The sequence below is a fragment of the Cyprinodon variegatus genome, unplaced genomic scaffold (genome assembly GCF_000732505.1).
Source record: "Cyprinodon variegatus isolate N-32 unplaced genomic scaffold, C_variegatus-1.0 Scaffold502, whole genome shotgun sequence".
Taxonomy (NCBI): Eukaryota; Metazoa; Chordata; class Actinopteri; order Cyprinodontiformes; family Cyprinodontidae; genus Cyprinodon; species Cyprinodon variegatus.
This window is the reverse complement of record NW_015150955.1, coordinates 600,794-616,394: the sequence shown is the minus strand read 5'-3', so window position 1 is coordinate 616,394 and position 15,601 is coordinate 600,794. Positions and strand designations below refer to the sequence as shown.

The 15,601-nt window shown below is 36.2% G+C and overlaps 1 protein-coding gene across 1 annotated transcript in view; it reads right to left on the bottom strand.

The window, feature by feature from the left end:
* Window positions 1-15,601, bottom strand: part of atrnl1 (attractin like 1) — a gene marked incomplete at its 3' end in the record, with an annotated part of 34,454 nt that overhangs the window by 14,009 nt on the left and 4,844 nt on the right. The window contains exons 2-8 of the mRNA XM_015390501.1: window positions 11,757-11,840; window positions 9,593-9,706; window positions 8,732-8,860; window positions 8,280-8,488; window positions 5,268-5,442; window positions 2,795-2,882; window positions 2,201-2,462 (exon numbers count right to left, since the gene is read on the bottom strand). Coding sequence (XP_015245987.1) covers window positions 2,201-2,462; window positions 2,795-2,882; window positions 5,268-5,442; window positions 8,280-8,488; window positions 8,732-8,860; window positions 9,593-9,706; window positions 11,757-11,840 — 1,061 coding nt within the window. The remainder of the gene's footprint in view (window positions 1-2,200; window positions 2,463-2,794; window positions 2,883-5,267; window positions 5,443-8,279; window positions 8,489-8,731; window positions 8,861-9,592; window positions 9,707-11,756; window positions 11,841-15,601) is intronic.

Below are 15,601 nucleotides of genomic sequence, written 5' to 3'. Positions count from 1 at the left end.
TCAACTTGAATAAAACATTTTAGACTCAGCCTATGTATTCCCCGGGCCGTTCACACCGTGCCACCATTTCTAGATCTCACCCTCAATTAAAACTTAAGTGCCTTGGCGTCATCCTTGGCCCACACCACTCATTACCTTCTCTTTACGAGCTGGCAGGCCTGGACAGCATTTTAACTCTGATCTTTTTTTTTATGGGTTCCAAATAACGATCACTTTGTTGATCGATTAATCTGTCAATTTTTTTTTTTTGATTTATTGATTATTTTTCTTTTTTTTACAGAATTAAAAGCAGGTGAAAGTTTTTTTTTTATCTTAAATTTAAAAAGCTTATATATTTTTTCCATATTTTTGGTATAATTAATGTTCAGAGTGGGTTGCTCTGTCGGTTAAGACATTTTTTTAGTCTGTATACTCCGTTAATCCATTAATCGAATACTCAAATCAGTTTACGATTATTTCAATAATTGATTAATCACAATTGTTTTATTCCTAATCTGTTTACTGGTTATTCCTTTTTTAATTCTTAAACTGTTTCCTATATTATGACTTTTCCTTTTTTCATTTAGTACCATGTTTATCCAGAGGGTGATCTTGAAAGATGCTTGTAAATAAAATGGATTATATTACAGAAGTCATCAGGGAATTAATTTAAACACCAATTTTGTCTTTAACATGATCTGTTGAACTTTATCTAGCTTTTGCTAGTTTGACACAATTTATAATTTTATTATAGCATAGCTAATTTTCTGTGGCATATTATTCCCATGCCTGGAAGGTTAAGCTTTTTGCAGCCCGACTCGAAAATCTTTCTACTCTGTTTTGCTCCCTTCATGTTTTTAATAAACCTAATGACCAATCATGGTTATCAGCAAAGTCACTGGAGGGGAGAGAAACACTGATGACAGTGGCAAGTACTCAGATGATTTGGTTACAGATGGAAATAACACTCATTACTTTAACTCCAAGAGGAACAATCAGTGACCAGTCTTTACAGATATTGGCCCGCTGCCCATTCTGACCTGCATATATCCAAGGAAAACCTTTGTCTACCACTACTTTGATTCTTTCCATCTCTGCCAAGTTTGTGATGTTTTTTTCCAAAAGTTAAAATAATGGAACGCTGGCATACCCACTGACGGATGTTTGCTTAGGAAAAACCTGCCCTACCCTATTTCTGATTGGCTAATATTATGTCTCTGCCTGGTTTTATCCGTTGAGGGTTTTCTTAGTAAAATACCTTGAATAAAAATTTTAAATGAAAAGGCTACAGAAATCATTGGGATCTCAGGCGTAGCCTACTGCAAATTGCAGCAGCGAATTTTGATGTTTCAGACTTGCACCAGAAATGACAGGTGGGACGTGTTTACTGAAATGTAGGTCATTGTTGGATGTTTATGGAGAAGTCATCATGTCAACATGCAACGATTTTTGTAGAATTTGCAAGACAAATCTGTAAATAAAAGGCGTTTTAAGCAACACAAAGTTGATTTTTTGAACATCGTCAACCCTATAACGAAAAAACTTTTCCAATGATTCTGGGTTACCAAACACCAGCTGGTAATTGCCATTCAGGACTTAGCCATCATATTCACCCAGCTTCATAGCAGAAATAACCAGCTTCAGGAACTTTGTCGTCCATGAGAGCCACCAACGGAGACACGATGATCACAATAGGATTTGGCTGCAGCTTCTTCAGTGTTTTCACAACTGGCAGAGTAAGCTGATAAATCAAATTTTCAAATTTGAAAAGCACAGATATCTTTCCCATCTGCAAATTTACAAAGTGTCTCTCTTTGCTCCTTTTTTGAACGAGAAATTTTCACTATTTTAGCTAAAACCGAGTCAGTTGCAGTATCGACAGGTGAGTCCTCCACCATGTTTGTAATGCCCCAGCAAGGCCCTTCTGACTGTTGTCATTCCTACATGTCCCGCCCCAAAAAAACACTGCTGGCATGTCATTGGTCCAACTCGTTGGTTGTTAACAGGCTTTCAAGATGGATTTTTTTGTGAGACTAAGATCTCGCGACAATCCAGCTTGCAGCGCCAGGTTAATTATACCCTGCTGGTATGAGTTTTCATGGACTCAATGAAGAGGAAAACTGAAACTTGTAAATTTCATATTTTTAAGAAGGTAATATAATCCACTTCTTTATTGCTTAATTAATCTGAAATCTGACTTAACCAAGGAGCTGCAACTTACTCAGATTGTACTCCTGAACGTTGTTGATGTAGCTGTAGATGGGGGAGTAACCAAAGATGACCAGCATGATGGTCTCGCCACTGTTCAGCTGGACGCAGTGGGCCGTGTGGCCCTCCACAGCGTAAACCTGAGCTTGGGCCGACGAGCCCACAACGGGGCTTCTGCGTTGCCACGTCCGACTCTGTACGTTGAACACCCACAGCTCATCTGTAACGTTGCCCCCGCTGGGTTCAAGCTTCCCACCAAACATGTAGATTTCATCCTGAAAAGCATAGAGCTTAGATTAGCCTGAATATTGAGATACAGAATGCATTTAAAAGGGAGGAAGGGAGGGTTTAAGCCTGTTAACAAAAGTTTAACAAATCAGATTATATTTTAATCTCGGGCTCCCATGATACATTTTTTTTTTCTCTTATAAAGTAAGAAAAATCCAAAAGATAGTGAATACAGCTTTTTAAGTCTAAAAAAACAGATTTTAGTGCAGCAACTATTACTGCTTCCTAGATGCACTTTATAAATGTAATCAAACTGTGCTGCTAGTCAGCGTTTTGATCTACCCCAACATGCATCAGAGCAAGCGACACCTGTAGGTACCTGGTAGGCTGCAAGCGAGTGTCCGTATCTTGGCACGGGGCCCCCACTGATGGGTACTGTGTTCCAAACGCCACTCTCAAGGTTGTAGCTGCAAAGAGAGGCACATTACATTTCAGCTAAAACCCCCAACATGCATCATAAAATCTAATTTCAGACGCTTGAAATAAAAGAAAACATTAAATGACACATGCAACTTTTTTCCTCTGTGGTAAGAGATAGACTTGCAACAGCCAAGAGACCTAAATATATCTGTGGTTATCAGAAAACTAGCAGAATTGCTGTGAATCTCTGCACAAAGTAACCCATCTAATTGTCTGAGACAACAGTACAACTACGGTAATATAATCTTTACTTGTGTTTGTTAGTGTCTGATCGTTTTCTTAGGCTGCATTAAGTTTCAAACAAACAGTTTCAAACACACACATCTCTACGAAATCAAACGGACTTGAACATATCACACGGCGTCAGCAAGATACTATAGCAGTCGTGGCGTGCTACAGCACTATGGCATCTGTTGCAAATGGCAGAGACACAACACTCCAGTAAATGGTGGGCAGGGGCTCATGTCAGGGAGAAAAATAAAAACAATAACTGGACGTTGGTTTTGGCATCATTCATGGCCTGACATTTCATATTATAACTGAATCATTTTGGCTAAAATGGACAAAAATCATAAAAGTGTGAAACAGATGTGCCTTTCACACCTGTTGCAGTACACTGCTGGTCAGCTGGCTGATAGAAGGCTACTATTGTTTTGCCTAACTTACAAAAAACTTACATGTTTGAAAATACTGAAAAAAAATGACTGGACCAATAAAAAATAATATCTACATCTAAGCTTCTGCAAGGTAAGTTTATTTGTTGATTATAATTCAGTCCAAGGACAATTCAAAGTGCTTTATATAAAAATAGAAGAAAAATAAAAGCAGAAAAATAATAACTAATAAAGATAAAACATGATAGAAGCAGAAAGAAAAACAAAACAGTTTGACCACAACCTTCATAGTCAAAGGCAGCTCTAAACAAATGGGTTTTTAACTTTGACTTAAAAGAACTCAGGCTTTCAGCACTATTACAGTCTTCTGGGAGTTTGAAACCACTGTTGCAGTAATAAATTCTACTAGAGATAATGAGTTTTGAATGAGTTTTTTCTAGTTTCTGTTGGGAAATTAGTCCTTTAAACTTGAAAATGTTCTTCAGCTCATAAAAGGCTTATTTAGTAACGGCTTTTATGAGTCACTGAAGGTTCAGGTCTATCATGACAACAAGATTTAAGCGGTAATCGGTGGTTCTAAGCATCTAGCCAACCCTCTGATGGGTTCATAGTCACCTGGTGTCAATGTGATGTCGAGCTGTGTATGGTCTGCATTTCTTTAGTAACAATCTGAGCTAAAGGGATCATGCAGACATTGAACAGGAGGGGCCCCAGAATGGAACCTTGAGGAAACCCACATGTGATTTTTCTGTTCTCTGATTGAAAGTTTCCTACTGACACATAAAAGTACCTGTCATTTAGGTTGGATTTAAACCAGTCCAGTGCTGTACTAGAAAGGCGGACCCAGTTTTCCAGATCCTCTAATAAAATCAAGTGATCAACAGTATGAAAAGCTGCACAAAGGTCCAATAATACCAGAGCTGTGGTTCTTCCAGTTTAAAATTAAGAGTCTTAGGCATAAATATTGTCAATCTAAAATGTCCAAAAACATATCTTCATGTGTTTTTCAGAGTTCTTTTTTTAATCATTTTATAAATACAAAAAAAATTACTTGTGTTTTTTCTACTGATAGTTACTGTTTGTTTACTGTAAACAATCGGGTTATACTTACAGGAAACTTTTCAACATATTTGTGAAACAAATGTCCTTAAAACTGTATGTCAGGCAATATTCAATAAACTTAAATACATTTTCAAATGAGGCTTTTTTGTCAGATTAAACGTACCTATTAAAAATAACAACCCTTACTAAACACACTTTCATTACTCCCACTTTTCTGTATTAACCAGTTAGCATATCACTGCTCCAGTTTTAAGAAACTAAACAGCACTTTAGTTCAGCTACAGTAATAAGTGCACAGCATTTACAGCCCATGTGCAACAAAAATGAACATCAATGCTCTGGTAATCAAAAAAGACAGAACAGGAATATCTGGATTTATTGCACCTGGTAATGAATAAACAAATTAGCGGAACGTCATCAAGAAAACTGCTCATATGGAAATGAAGAACCACTAACAGATTGAAAGCTGTGCTTATAGATGAAACTACAAGCTGTTCATACCAGCCTTACATCTGAAACAACATCTCAGTTCTTTACAAAGCAAATTAAGCAAACTAAGGGAACAGTTTTTTGTGTTGTGGGGCTATTTTTTGTATGACTAAGCAGTCCAATGTCATTCAAAATAAAAATTAAGTAATAAACAAAACCATACATTTCACAAGAGATTATAAAAGCTGTCTGGTATGAATAACTTACTTCAGAATCATCTGGAATGAGGTGTAGTTAAACGTGTATCCACCCACCACCCACATGACCTTCTCCTGTACCACTGCTTTATGTGAAGCCCTGGCAAAGGAGGTACCAAACGGCTTGACGCTGGGCAGAATCCAGAAGGACTCGGTCGATGGTACAGTCAGCGAGCAATCTGGGCCTGCAAAGGTGAACAGAACAGAGAAGCATAAAAAATGGAGAATATATCAAAAACAACCAAAAACAATACAGTGCCTAATTGTCAGGTTGTTTTTTAAATAAATAAATATCTTTAATTATGGTCTACTTTTGTGTCCAATCCCCCTTTAAAATTATATCCCTAAATACTTCTAAATTAGGTGCAAAAAATCCCCTAGTTAGTAAATAAAGTCCCCATGAGAGGGACTGAATCTCAGTAAAAAAAAAACAGGCGTTTTATGGAGGCAAGCAAGCTTTCACAGAGAACATCTGTGAACAATCAGCATCATGAAGACAAAAGAACAGCCGGTAGGTGAGAGATACAATTATGAAAAAGCCTTCTGATGGATGGATGACATCAACACAACTGTAAAAAGCAATGGCAGCATCATGTTATGGAGATGCACTTCACAAGGAAAACAAAAATGCATCAGAGTTATCAGGAATACGATTTTAGATACAAAGGATATATACTGATTAAAAATTTTAATCCAATCCAACCACTAGTTAAAACACAAGATGTAGAATAAATATATTCATATATGTGTTCTGTTTTTTTTTCCTGATGCATATATTACTTTTTTCTTCATACACTTACTTACTACCAGGGGTTTTTTTATGTATACAAAAACAAAAAACATTTTCTATAAATCACTCTAAAAATTTTGCATATTAAAATTTTGAACTGACTAAAATTATTAGTTCATCTAATAAAAAAAAAAAAAAAAAATCTTAAACTAAAAAGTGATTTTATCCAGAAAGTGAAGCCTAAAAGTTAAGTGGCTGCCAAAGAAAACATTGGCGTGACACAACACAGCTGTTTCTGCTGTGCCTCGTAGCGCACTGCAGAGGAAGAAGCCGTATAAACAGACCTACAGGCATATGATGCCAAAACTACAGACAGAACTTTAAAAAAAAAGGGAGGGGTCAACAGTAATGGGATTATTCAAACCCTCCAAAGCTATTTTACACAGGTTGGCTTTTTGCTGACCTTCAGGAGTTTTGATTTAAATTAGACCTCTGCAGAGGTACTGTATCTAATGTCAAGCTGTTAGAGGCAGACCAGCTAAGTCTTTAAAAATGCGTGGTGAAGCCTCCATATATTAAATAAACTTGCCCGACAGGTTCAACAAATGGTGCATTACATAAAGATCGTATTCATTAATACATAAAGTCATGACCTCCGGGTTGTTTTTCTCCTCGCAACCGCAGCTCATTACCATGCTCTGAACTGGAGCTGTAAGATTTCTGTCAATAAGTGCAACAAATCAGGGTTGCTGTTATTCTGCATGTCTGAAACATCCAGATCAACTGTCCTTGGGCATCAGTGAAGCACTATAAACCTTCATTCAAGCGCCTTCTTTAATGCTCAAATGTCCATTGTGGACAAATCTGGAGGATGAGAAGTGTGGTCCATCAGTCTGAGGCATGTCCATTCAAAATAAATACTGTTGAAGTATGTAACCATTTAAAATGTAAGTCAGTGATTAAAGGGCACATTATACTTCTGCAACCGCACACATCAAATGTTGCTTGGGTGTGGTCGCGGACCAGTTTTACTGGTATGCTTCTGCACCATCGAGAATTCGAGAGAACTTTGGTGGGTGGTCACGAGAACTTTGGCGGCACTGGCGGGAGTGTTTATCCTTTAAAACAACAATGGCGCGTTTGCAAGATACCGTTAACCTTTTGTCGTAGTTGTCCATTGAAGTTGTTCCTCGGTTTTTAAAAAATGGAGCGCCCCGGCATTGAATCAAGGACGACCACACAGACATCCGGAAAGGCATACCAAGGATCAATCACAGCTGCTTTTTGTGCTACGCACTTCCGCTTGAGGTCTGCGCGGTTTTTGCGACCGCTGTAAAAGTCCAAAGTTTTTTATCCTAGTTGTTTTCTGTCCTACAGAGTGATTTTTACTACCCTTAAATAAAAGCACAACAAAAAGCATTTTTGCCAAATAACATGACTGTATTGTTGATGATTACAACCTCGGATTCTTCTCTCTGTTCATGACACAAAAAAAGATTAACTTTTAACTTTATAGTTAACTTCATTTTAAAGCTACAGTGTGTAACTTTTAGCGACATCTAGTGGTCAGACTGCAGCAACATGAACATCTCCCTTCCACCGCTTCTCCCCCCCAACAGTACGGCGAGCGTTACGGGACAAAATGTCTTCCACGACGTCCGCATCACCTACCTTCTCAAGTGATGAGGTTTGTTTACATAGATAATTTTAATACTGCCATCTATTGTTCAGTACCGTCTCAGTTCATCTCTCTCAACTTGCCGTAGTTACTTTCGAGCGTAATGGACGATCTCGCAATCGCTAGTTTGTTGGCTCTGCGCTGCCGTAGTGCAAAGATGTCTGCCTCCATGGCTGCGAGACCCGCTCCTATGTAATTATAAATAACGAATTCTAAGGCAACGCAAATATTAAGGTTAAGAGGCTGAGCTCGTAGGTGATGATAAATAACATAGTTATGTATAATATATTACATTTCTGACTGTATATCCCTGTAATTATTACAAACTGTAGCTTTAAATGTTATAATCAATACGATTTTTCTTTAGTTGAAGCAGAAATTAAACCAGTTTTATCTATTTTAAATATAAGCACTTGGATAACTTCGTATTTTTTTAAAGGTCCATTTTTTGTGACCAGGAAAAATACAATAAAATCTCCTGTATATTTTCACAAGCTGAAAAAGTTGAGAAAATCCATACCGGTCTATGCCAGCTTTTCGTGTTTTGACAAATACGTCCCGCTTCCAGATGTAATCTAACATATAACATGATCTTTTTCCCCCTCGGCTCTCACCTTGCCAGCTGTCATTGCAGACACACAGCTTCTCTCCGGTGAGGTCACAGTAGCCGTGGTCGGGGCTTCCACAGTTGTTCCTGCAGTAGGGGATGTCACAGGCCTCACCCTTCCAGTATTTGTCACATTCACAGTACACCCTGCTGGCAGCCGAGTTCCCCGGGGTGCACTTTCCATGGCCGGAACAGTTATTGGGACAAGAGTTTATCCTGAATATAAAGATCAATAGTGTTTTATTAAATCACGAGTGTGATAGAGAGAGTGCGATAGAGAAATATTCACCATATCATTAATCATTACTTTAGATTAATAAACCAGCTGCTGGTAAAAACAAGAAATTAAGTTAAAATAGACTAAAAGAGCTCTAGATTCTCTTTCCGGCTCAGGTTTACCTCAATAAACAGTTATTTCTATTACATCTGTTTCCCAAATTCTTCACATAACATACTTACGAGTAGAATATGTTGAATCCTGTCAGATTATAGGCAGCGTCGCTGAAAAAGTGTAGCAGTGCATAACCTGAAGTCGTCTCAACCTCAGGAACCGTCTCATTACCACGGATCTCTGGTACGATCAGGCCGCTGAAACATTCACAAAATGCATTCAATGTTTTTTAAATATTGCTGCATTGCAGCAGAAAATCCTTTACTCCGTGTTAAATCATTGAGACGAGAGCAGAGTTTTGCAACCTGCAGCCCCAGAGCCATAAGTGTCTGTTCATGTTTTCCACAATGGCTCTTATTAATTATAGCTAAACCTGTTAAAAAACGCTAATGTTACATGTGGATATAAATAACTTGTAGGCTTTAATGGTTAGGGGAATTTCCACAACAGAATTACACGTAAAGTACCAGAAATACTTTTATTTAGATCTATGTATTTGTTTTTTTCTTGCGTCATTTTACACAAACATCAATGTCTCTAATAAAAAAAAAGTATTCATCCTCTATTTGCAATTGTTTTATGTTGTTTTTCTTATCTATTAAAACCTTTATACATTTGCAAAATCGTGTTTTTTTTATTCAACATTTGAAACGAAACATATAGCAAAAATTCTTAATCACTTTTTTTTAATCACAATTTTTGGCTTTAAATTAGTTTTATTTAGCCTCACTGATAGTAAAAATGGGTATATAGATTGTAAAGGTTGCAAACCCCTACTATAAAAGAATAACAAGTAAGAAAAACATAATACAACTTTATCTATACACAAGGGTGAAAAAAAAACCCTGCTGATGTCTTTCTTTTATTTTTTTTACTGATTCCAAAACGCAGATGTTTGTATATCAACTGGTAAATTAGAGGTTTCTCACCTGAAAACAGCAACCAGAGAAGCATAGACAGAGTCTCCGTCATAGACGTACATGTGGTCCCAGCTGCATTCTGTTGCAAAGTGGTTGAACCTTAACCGCAGAACAGCGTTAGGACTGGAAGGAGAAAAGCATTAGAGTTCCTGTCAGATGTGTTGTTGGAATAACATTAAAAACTGAATTTTGGTGGGAACACGAAACAAATCCAAATATAATGTTCTTTTTTTTTTTATCTTAAAGAATTTTGTTATTTGATGAAACAGAAATCAGCAATTAAAGTTGATTTCTGTTAAAATGTTTAAACATGTTTAAAGTTAAAATGTTTAAACATCTTAAGGCAACATATACATATATATATATATATATATANATATATATATATATATATATATATATATATATATATATTTAATCCTACCATCACCTCTAAAAAGACACATTTAGCCATTAAAGTTCAATCTAAACCAAACATCATTGTCTTTTTCAGTGAAGTATTAAAAAAGCAAGCATGAAATAATTGTTTTAGCCTAATTATGCTCAATAGAAGTCCACAGAAACATCCTTAATCATCTTCTAACCCAACAGGACCTGGAAATAACAAGCTAGCTTTGGCAAACTGTATTTTAAGTAAAAAAAAAAAAAAAAAAAAAAGAAAAAGAATACTTTCCAACTGGTAGTTAGAGCTGGTATGAAAATTAAAGGCCTCAAAAGGTAAAGAGGTTCTTAAAACCAAACTACATTTATTTATCAAAGCTTATGAAAGAGTAGCAGTAACGTGAGGCTTGATATGTAATCTTACAGCCGCCCTTACAGGTTCTATTAAACTCTACATTATCCTGTTTAAGTTTCAAGCTTTGGTTTGCTTTAAAAAGATGCAGAACTTATGCTTCGCATATTTCTATTAAACTTTGTTCAGCACAAAAAGAGAGCTGTCTTCTTTGAAAAGCTGTATTTAACATTGATTTATGTCAGTTTTAAATGAAAAAAAGATGCCGTTTAACCTTCTGAAACCCTGAGTCATTTTCTTACATACGGGTCAATTTTTCCAATGATTTAAATGTATTAAATAATTTGACTCTACGGCTTAGAGTTAGAAAATCTGTCTGTTTTGTACCAAACTTAGAGGTGCTTTATCCACCAATTTAGCCAAACAAGAATTTATGTGACACCAACTTCACTTCCTAATTGATATAAAAGATGTATGAACACATCTCCGACAAATGCAGGATAATTTACAGCAATATGAAGGATAAAGGGTGGGTTATACTTCTGCAACCGCACATCAAATGTTGCTTGCTTCTGGTCACGAGCCAGATTTGCCTATTCGAGAACTCGAGGGGAACTTCGGAGGATGGTCATGAGAACTTCTTCGGCGTCGCCGGTGGGAGAGTTTATTTTCCAAAACAACAAGTCTGAGGCATCATACTAGTGGTTGTACTTCCGAACCTCCTTGATTAACCTTTCGCCGTGGTTATCCATTGTTGTTATTACTCCTCGGTTTTTAAAAATGGCGTGCCCCGGCACTGAATCGAGAAGGACGACCACACAGACAGCTGGAAAGTGCCTTTCCAGCTGGAAAGGCACTTTCCAGCTGTCTGTGTCCAACGCGTATTCATGATTTTTTTTTAGGTCCGCGACGGCGGTTGCAAAACCTCTGCGCAGGGGGGCATGGTCTCACACAGAGACGGATTTGACGGTTGCAGGGGCCATGCGTCACAAGCATAAATTGGCCTTAACGTTACCTGAGGCCACTAATGACGCATTTTGTCAGTAAAGTTATTTCAAAGCATCGACGGACACGAGTCCGTACTCGTGTTCTTCTGAATTGAGAAACAGCTTAGGTCTAAACTATGATTAATAATGTTTTTTTAAAACTTAGTTCATCTCGTCTTATAAATGTATATTTTTTGTAAACATATCAGAACCACAAAGTAGTGAGATCTACTACTTAAATCTAAATTACTTTTAAAATACTTAACCATCATGAAATATAAACTAACATGATGTTTAAGAACATAAGTGCTATAGATATTGGTAAAAATGGGCATATCGTCCTGAACCAAAAACTAACTCTACGAATTTATAACAGTCGAAGCAGATATTAAATAAATCTTACATTTTGCTGCAATTTTTCAGCTATAGTGCAACAAATGAATAAAGTACTTACTAGGCCTCAATTAGCCAGGTGCACTTGGTTTTGAACTTGTAGTTGAAGGGTCCATCGGTGAGGTATCCTGAGGGTTCGGTCAATCTAGAAAATGCAAAACAAAACAAGACCATTAACTAAAATGGTTTCACCAGTGTGGGAAACAATGTAAACACTTCCTTCACAAGTGAGAGGATGTGGTTATGAACAGAGTTTGTTTCTATGGTTATGGATTTATTTTTGCTCCCCAAGGGAAGGATGACTAAACATTAAAGCACTAACTCTGTTTATGATCACCTCCCCCATCCTGTGATTAAGCATTTCTGCCTCAACTGGTGACGGCTCTTTGTTTTAGGTTTTACACACATCTAAATGTTTCATGAGTATATGGGTTAAAAGAACTTTTCTTTAAACAAAATATGAACACGTAGACTACCAGTCAAAAGTTTGGACACACATTCTCATCAACTGAATAACGAAGTGTGGCAAAACTTTGGACTGATTATGTGTATAAGTTTAAAGCATAACTATAATCACATCTCACTTTTTTAGATCATACCAAAGTAGATTTTTTCTAAAAACTAAATAACATCACAAAATATATAACAGCAGATAGCAAAACCAGCCCAGTGAGCAAAAGACGAGGCCTGAGCAACCAAAGCTTTGTGCAATGTTTCATAATTATAGGGGGAATATAAATAGACAAACACCATCTGTATACTTCAGAAGAAATTAAGAGTTGGATAAATTTACCTACAATTTTTTGGCTACTAGGATGCTTTTATCTTATTAAAAAAAATCAAATTTTAATAAATTGAATATTTTACATGTTTTGCCAGTACAAAACAAAGAAGATTGTTATATAATGTTTAGCATAGTTTCAACAGCATGTCAGATATTGTGGCTGTAAACTCACCAAACCAGAATAACTTCAAGAGCAGTGTTGTTTTCGTCAATGATGAGGATGACAAAATCGTTTCGTTTATGCTCCTTTTTTTATGACCAAAATGAAAACTGACGAGCAGTATGTCTCTTCCTGCTCTTGCTACTTAATAAACTATGTGGCTGATCATCCTCTGCCAAGCTTAAAAAAATCCCTTTAGTATCAATATAATTACATTAATTAATTTCTTCCAGCTCACAAGAGGTGATACTAAACATTCTTTAATTCATACCAAAAGGAATCCCCACGTTATATCCAAATAAAATATTTCATTCAAATATATCATTTCATTAAAATATTTCATTCCATTTTTGGATAAAGAGCCAAGTGTAAAAGTACATAGATCTTTAAATATTTCTCTCTCATTATTCTCATTTCTATCTATTTAAATATGGTGTAAATTTTTCCTTGTATTGTCATTAAAATAGTCTTTGTTTCATTTATATATGTTAACATTTTAGTTAGCATATTCATTCAATTTAGGTCTGGATTGTCATGGCATTACAAGGCAATTATAAAGGTTCTCTTTGTAATTTTTTATATAAAAACCATGTGAATTTTAATCTAATTTAACGTCTGAGCAGTGGTAACAATTGGGGGAAATCCTCAGACATAAAGCCAAAATTGCCAAAGTAGAAAGAAGAATGTTTTTGTTCTTTGCTTTTAGGAGCAATGAAGATTTTATTGATCTGTGTGTAATGCATAATTCAAAGTAAATCAGGAAGTATTTTTCTTTAGGATGGAACCCTTATATGTCTAAAACCATTCCTTTATTGTACATTTTGTTAGACTGTATCTCTGCTTTGTTAACCAATATGATGTGTTGAACTAGATCTGCTATTTTTACTACTTTTGTGGGATATCTTGTAATAAAGTTGTGCATTAATTCATAAAAAAGTTTATTTGAATTCTATAAATCAAAGTTTTCTGCCCAACAGCAATGATGATTTTCACAACATCATTCTATACCCAGCAATTGTAGTATCTAAGCTGTCAGTCTGGTAAAGAATCTGTTTTTTATTCAAAATTGTAAAGGTTCACTTTTTTTCAGCAACATAAAACTGACTAAATTAGACTAAAACCTTTTTAAGTTTTAGTGGACTAAAACTATCAGATATCGTAATGACCAAATTGCAACTAAGACTAATAGTTTTCCTCCTGAAGACTAAGACTAAATCTAAGATAGCTGCCCAAAGGAACACTGTTCAAGGGGCATCAGTTCTTCCCTATAAGACAGCATATACATGACTTGGAGCTTTAAAGATAAAATAATGTAACCGCTTTCCATACTAGGACAAAGCATGTTCTAAAAAACATCAGTCTTTCAATTTACACCTGCTGCATCCCTGGGAGTTACGACTGTTCTGCAGCTTGAACGCTGCACATGCCAAGGGTTGAAGTATTATCACTGATAAAGAGTTTGTTTTTTGCCGAGGATCTTTCCACAGCATGTCTGATGAAAACAACAAACACATTAAGACATTTGGGGCAATGCTATTTACAGAAATCGAGTTACATCTGTTCCGCTGAGAGCGGCTCAGATTTATTAAAAACCCTTTCCAAGTTCCTGTCAAGCTGTCGTTTATGAATTCTGCCCCTCGAACCCCAAGATTTTATTATATAAACCCAATTTAGTTTGACGTTTATCTGCACCAAAGCATCAAATGACATGTTTTCTTTCCTATTGATAATTCAACCAATAAAAGACCAGTTAAAACAGAACAGACGTTTCTGGAGATCTGAGTTGATTAGAGATGCCAGTGGGTGATCTCTGGTGTCCCAAACGGATTTATTCATTTGAGAATTTCATTGAGAATATAGTCTGAAATACTGAAGGACTGAGTCAATAAGAAACTGAATAGAAAGGTTTTATTTTAAGAACACCCATTAGTACTTTTTAATTTCCAATATACCAATGTTACAGTTGGAAAAAATTATATTTTCCTGATATATCAGCATGAATCATACATACTTTTATCACTGACTTTATAGGGTGAAATGTTAGAAAGGGTTTAGTCTAGGGATTTTGCTTAAAAGGAGAATAGTCAACAAAAATAGGCAGAAAAACAACTGAACAATGTGTTATTGATGGAAGCTTTTCTATATGATTGCTTGTGTTGGAGTATTTTGATGAGGGGAAATAATCTGATATTTGTTTTTTGCCTAATATCAGGCTGTTTTCTGATATCAAAATTGGATCGGGACATGCCTAGTTATTTGTATAGAATATATATTTGAATTTAGGCATGACTAATTGATTTGGATAGGAATAGATGCTATAGGTCAGGGGTCACCAACTCAGTGCCCATGGGCACCAAGGGGCTCTCAAGGACCAAATGGGGTGCCCTTTGTGTCTTCTGAAAACAGAACAACTCACCAGTGGACTAAGTTTAATATTTGATTTTATACTTTTGCTGTTCTTTTGTAATCATTTATAGAACAGTTTAACATATTAATCATATGGAGCGTTTCAAGCATTATATTAATATCTAAAAGAGAATAAGAAATTCAACAAAAAAATAAAAACATGCTTACTATGTATGAAGTTTAGGTCAACACGGACCCAACCTGTTCATAGGTCAGCATTGGTAGTGCTTCCTGTGACTTAGTAGCCATGAAGTAGCTGTAAGCTTTAAAAAGGTGGGTGATGCCTGCTCTAGATCAAAGTTCCTTAATTCTGGTGCTTGAAGTCCAGTGTCCTAAACCTTCTAGATGTGTCTCAGCTTCCACACACCTTAATCAAACGGCTAAATTACCTCCTCAGTGTGCAGAGTTCTCCAGAGTCATCGACCTGATTATTTGACTCCGATGTGTCGAAGCAGAGACACATCTAAAAGGAGCCCTGCTCTAGATGCTTCTCTAAACTCCATTGGTCTCTACCTACAGACTAAATAACAGAAGAACATATAAGAATACAATATAA